At 43.2% G+C, this 6000-nt stretch overlaps 1 protein-coding gene across 2 annotated transcripts in view; it reads right to left on the bottom strand.

Moving 5' to 3' along the window:
• GABRR2 (gamma-aminobutyric acid type A receptor subunit rho2) overlaps positions 1-6000 on the bottom strand; it is a 43557-nt gene continuing 37557 nt past the window's right edge. For both annotated transcript variants that reach the window (XM_069598287.1, XM_069598286.1), the window contains one exon: positions 1-2687. In XM_069598287.1, the coding sequence (XP_069454388.1) occupies positions 2376-2687 (312 nt within the window). In that variant the 3' untranslated portion in view covers positions 1-2375. The remainder of the gene's footprint in view (positions 2688-6000) is intronic.

Genomic DNA, 6000 nt, shown 5'->3' with positions numbered 1-6000 from the left:
TAAGCTAGTTAAAATACATCTTTATTTTTGTTAAGTGTGAACAGGCCACCATGCTATAAGAGCTTCCATTTATGAAGACAACGTGGTCAGAAGTCAAGCACTGTTGAAATTAAATACGACAACTAGAGCAACAGGATGTATTTTTAACGACAATGTAATTATCATTCTCTGAGCAGCAGTGGGGCCTAGAGAGTCTCCAAAGAGTAAAGGTTTCTAAACATTTCCAGATGCCCTGTACCATGCAATTTCCTTCTTTATGTACCTTCATTCTTCATTTGTTTACAAGGCTGGGAGAGCCACTGGTCTTGGGCCAGGCAACTACATGGAGGGGACTCTGTCTCCATCAGCATGGGTGGGCGGGGAGAGGTTGGGGGACCTGCCATGACTCTGAGTGTTGCAGAAATAGCACGTCTCTCACCTCTTCCCGCAAACTAGGATCCAGCAAAAAAAAAGATGACTTGCCCCACAAACTCTACACTCTGCGATCCCAAACTATTCTGCCTCTCTCAAGCTTTTTGCTCAGGCCAATCCTTCCATCCACAGCAGCACTAATGAGACTTTCTGTGACTGTGGAAATGTTTTATAACTCTGCACTATCCAATACAGCAGCCACTGGCCACATATGGCTATTGAGTAGAGCACTTAAAATGTGGCTAAAGCCGTGTGGCAAGAACTCAGGTTTTTTTAACTTTAATTAACTTAAATTTAAATTCATGGCCAGTGGCTACCATACTGGAAAGCCCACGTTTAGCATGTACTTTCTACATGTGCACTTGGCATGAACATTTCTTCTCCAGATCCCCAACCTTCAGGGAACAGCTCAGAAGCTGTTATCTCCACGAGATTCAGCCTTCCACTGGAAATCATTCCTTCCTCAGAATTTCCATTACACATTGAACCATTTTTGTTGTGTGTAACATTTTTAATGTATACATAATCATATATCACATCCTTGACCAGTCCTTTCTCTGAGGGCTGTGTGAGAATATAATTATGTCTTCTTCTTACTTTGGACCCCACTATGTCTAGTGTAGTGAAAAAAAGTGAAAGTGTTAGACACTCTGCTGTGTCCAATTCTTTGCGACCCCATGGACTATAGCCCATCAAGCTCCTCTGTCCACGGAATTCTCCAGGCAAGAATACTAGAGTGGGTTGCCATTCCCTTCTCCAGGGGATCTTTCCAACCCAGGGATCAAACCCAGGTCTCCTGCATTGCAGGCAGAGTCTTTACCATCTGAGCCACCAGGAAAGCCCAATATCTACTGTAGGGATGTTTTTAAATGTCTGTTACATGAATCTTCTAATGACTGGAAGCAGAGTTATTCACATTAACAATGAGGAATTGACAAGGATTATTGTGTAGTACAGGATTACCAAAAGACAGATTTGGGCCTTGGCCTCCAGCTCTTGGGAGGTAACTTCTAGACCCCTGAATTGTCCTACCTGATAGGAGGGTCTTTGTTCACCTGGGGGCCTACAGCCATGCCAGATGGTCTAGGCTAACAGTTTGATTTATGATGGGGTCTTGGGCCAAGGGTTATCAACTCAGCCTCTGGAGGAATGGGAGACTAAGGTCAACCATATGGAGAGTCAGCTGTATCCAGATGGCCAGCCCCCTCAAAAAACTCTGCATCCTGATGAGTTTGGGCAGTGTCTCCCTGGTAGGCAATATTCAGTGTATATTGTCACATTTTGCTGAGAAAAATAAGCGTTGGCACAGGCTAGGTATTCAATACTTAATGAATGGCTGAATGGATGGATGAAAGAATGATGTTCCTTAATACTGCAAAATCATGGGAGTTGCCAGACTCACTCAGGTCAAATCATTTCCTGTCTGGGATCTGAGTTTTCCTTTTTCTTCTTTCCTAGATAGGCACTTAATCCAGGTGTAGAGTTTACAGATTTTTTCATTTCCATTTTGAATCCTCATTTCCTGTCTCCTGTCAAGAAAGCCCCTAAGCTTGCCTTTCATTTTCCCCTTTCCTCTATAACAGAATCCTAGGCCTTATAAGGGTCTCCAAATATTTATCTGGAAGGCATTTGAGCCTTTTCTTTATTGGAAGGGGGCCCTCATGAAACTGTTCACACACAAGAACAGAAGAAGACAGTCCCAGAGAGGCAAGAAGTGGGACACAGCACAGCGGGAATGACGAGCAAGCCCACGAGGTCTGGGGAAGGGCAGCTGGAGGGCTCCTGGGGTCCTCCAGGGGCCAGGATTCTGCTCAAGGTGGTCCAGGAGCCGCTGCTCTGTCTGTGAGGGGACATGGTCAGCAGGTCCATGTGTGGACAGCCAGCCAGACCCCATAGATGTCCACACCAGGCAGGACAGTCCAAGGGTTTAGAAGTTACCTTCGCCAGGCACAGCCTTGGAGTCCCTAGGCAAACACTGACCAATAAATCAAGTTGAAAAATATGTAGGAAGCTGGGAATATCAACCGGGAGTACTTGTCGATGGCGTGGGTGTTCTGGAAGATGCGAAGACCCACCTGGCCCTTCAGAAGCCCCTTCTTCCTGGAGGAGCTGGATTCATTGCTCAGGGCCAGGTGGACCACTATTTTGTCTTGTCTTTCTTCTTCTGGCAGAATATGGCTTCTCGGGTACCCAGCTAGGCTGTTGGCCTCGGACTCACTGTAACTTCCATCTAGCATCATGGTTCTTGAGTGAAGCATTCCACACATGCATGGGAACTGTGGGCAACAAACACAGGGGGAGATGTCAGGCACGTTTAGACCTGGAAGAGATCCAGATGAAGGGGCCTGGCTGAGAATATCAGTTCAGTTCAGTTCAGTCGCTCAGTCATGTCCGACTCTTTGCGACCCCATGAATTGCAGCACGCCAGGCCTCCCTGTCCATCACCAACTCCCGGAGTTCACTCAGACTCACGTCCATCGAGTCAGTGACGCCATCCAGCCATCTCATCCTCTGTCGTCCCCTTCTCCTCCTCCCCCCAACCCCTCCCAGCATCAGAGTTTTTTCCAATGAGTCAACTGTTCGCATGAGGTGGCCAAAGTACTAGCCCACAGCTATTCGGAACCACAGAAAGCAGAACTAGCAACATCTCTAGAGATTACTTTGTCCAATGACTCTCTACCCTAGCTGCATATTAGAATCACCTTGGGAGTGCTTTAAACTGGGCACACCTAGGCTCCACTCTAGACTAATTGATTTAAGGCTCTCAGGTTATTCTACCAAGAACCACTTATCTAGTCCAAATGCCCTCAGTTACAGAAGCGAAAACTAAGAACAAGAGAAGCTATACAACTCTCCTGGGATCAGACAGCTGGTATCAGAATTAGGACTTCAAATCCACATATTCTGGTTCCAGCCAGGGGCCCCCACCTCTATGTATAAATACAAAGATGATTAGGTAGGAGACTGTCCTTATTTTAAAGGGTTACATTTAAGGTTCAAGGGTCATGGTGCCTGCCTGTATTGTATTTTTATTGTTTTATTTTATTTTTCTTGGATAATCCTCTAAGTATAATTGATTTACAATGTATAATTTCAGGTATAGAACAAAGCGATTCAGTTATATATATATAAGTATGCATATGCAGATCAGCAGCAGCATGCATATGCAGATAGAAATAGATATATATGAGACCTTTTTCAGAGTCTTTTCCATTCTAGGTTATAACAAGCTATTGAATACAGTTCCCTGTGCTATACAGTACGTCTTTGTTTATCTATTTTATATACAGTAGTGTATATCTGTTCATCCCAAACTCTTAATTTATCCCCTCTCCCACCAGCCCTTTGCCCTGTACTTTTAAATGGTTCAACTGCACTGACCAAAAGATATGTTTATATGAGAAAAAGTTCACACAAAAATGGCAAAATGTCAACAATGTTGGATGGAGGGGCAGGGTGTATGGATGTACATTATCCTATTTTTTCAACCACTTCTGCAAGTATGAAAACATTCAGAGAAATTATAAGGTGGAGGGAGGGAAATGGTTTTACTTAACTCCTCCTCCTACTTAACTCCTCAGCAAAGTTGGCACCAGTTAACGTTTGGCTCATGAGCCCATATTTTTTGAACGAAGGCTTTGCCATATTTTGAATGACTCTACACAGGAAAGAATATTTTCCTGTATAAAGTCCAAAAGTATTTAAATATAATCCAAAGGTATTTGATATTAATCTATGTACAGATTATTAAACATTTAAACAAGGATTCACATACCCTAGTAAAAAGGATTTGTGTTTGATTGATGCTGGAAAAAGGTATGACGCTAGCCAACTGACCATGGGTTTATTCTCAGTCTGTTGGTTGTAATATGTTTCAAACTCTGCTCTCAGTGTGCCTTTTCCATCTGGGAAAGTAAAATAATAACATTTTACACCCTGTCTCCTACTGTCATGGATTTTGAAATATACAGATGGATACCAAGAGGCATTAGGATACAAAAATAGATGAGAAAAATCAAAATTACTTGAATTATTTTTACACTTGAAGAAATCTGTAGTTTGGAGAGCTATTTTTTTAATCAGGCATGATTGTTTCATTATAATTTCTATGTCTTGTCCCATCAGCAATAATAATTAAGTAGCACACTAATACATTCCTAGATTAATTAACATAGATTTTAAGGATAAGGGTTAATAAGAGGTCATCTATTCAATTCTTTGCATTTAGATATAATCACACCCAAACTTGGTAACATTATGAGACATTGTTTTATCACTGGGGACTTCTTTTTGTAAGACACAGGTCTTTACTCCTTTTCCATACTCTAAGCTTAAATTCTGTCTGCTAAAACAAACACAGACTTTTAAGATTTTGAGTTAGAATCAGGTGATGCTCAAGATTATGGAAAATCTCTATTTCCCACATCAGCTCATTTCTAAGAAAAATTAAGCGGCTCTTGGCACATTGGGCAGGTCTGGACAATCAGCCAAAGAATTTGAGCACATACAGTGGAGCAGACCCCGTGCCTCCACGCTTTGCCTTCCAGCTTCAACCCAAAGCAGCATAGAGCCCCCTTTTGAACCTGGGTGAATCTAGCAGGCTCTGGTTAGACTTGCCGTCTGCAGAGCAGAAGCCAGACTTTAGTGGGCATCAGAATTGCTCAGGAAATTGTCAGCAATGCCAATTCCAGGGTGCCAGCTCCAGAGAATCTTAATCCATAGGTATGGGGTATGCCTGGAATCTTCATCTATAGTAGGCTGAGAAGGTGAATCCAGGCCTCTTTGGGAACCTCAGCTCCCCTGGGGGCCATGTTAACAGTCGTGAATAGTGATTTCTCTGTGGAGCAGTGAGAGAGAGATTTCATGTCTCCCCACCTGTCTAGCCTCCAGCAACTAACTACACCTTCTCAACCTTTAAATCACATGTTTGACAACAGTGGAGAGCAAGTCCTTACTGCCCGGATTTCTGTTCCCATAGACAGGGAACTAGACTTGGGACCAATGGTCTGTCCACTGATGACTTCCTCTTTGCTCCTTAGATAGTATTGTATCATCACTGCCCAAGACCAGGCTTATCATATGGTAATAGGTTGATGATCTGCCTGAGAACATGTTATATGAGGTTAATAGTTCGTAAGTCCATATTTGTTAGAGGAAAGCTTTGCTATTTTTTTTGAAAAGCTCTCCACAAGGAAAGCCTCAGTTCAGTTCAGTTCAGTTCAGTTCAGTCGCTCAGTCATGTCCGACTCTTTGCGACCCCAGGAATCACAGCACGCCAGGCCTCCCTGTCCATCACCAACTCCCGGAGTTCACTCAGACTCATGTCCATAGAGTCAGTGATGCCATCCAGCCATCTCATCCTCTGTCGTCCCCTTCTCCTCCTGCCCCCAATCCCTCCCAGCATCAGAGTCTTTTCTAATGAGTCAACTCTTCGCATGAGGTGGCCAAAGTACTGGAGTTTCAGCTTTAGCCTAACAGATTATAAATCAAGTGCTTAAGTAGAATCAAAGGCATTGGATAATGATCAAAGTACAGATTATTGAAAATGTGAACAAATACCCAAATGCTGAAGCAGAAAATTTCTGAAGA

This window comes from Ovis canadensis, chromosome 8 (assembly GCF_042477335.2).
Source record: "Ovis canadensis isolate MfBH-ARS-UI-01 breed Bighorn chromosome 8, ARS-UI_OviCan_v2, whole genome shotgun sequence".
Classification (NCBI taxonomy): Eukaryota; Metazoa; Chordata; class Mammalia; order Artiodactyla; family Bovidae; genus Ovis; species Ovis canadensis.
The sequence above is the reverse complement of the archived record's forward strand: the minus strand, read 5'-3'. Positions and strand labels throughout refer to the sequence as shown.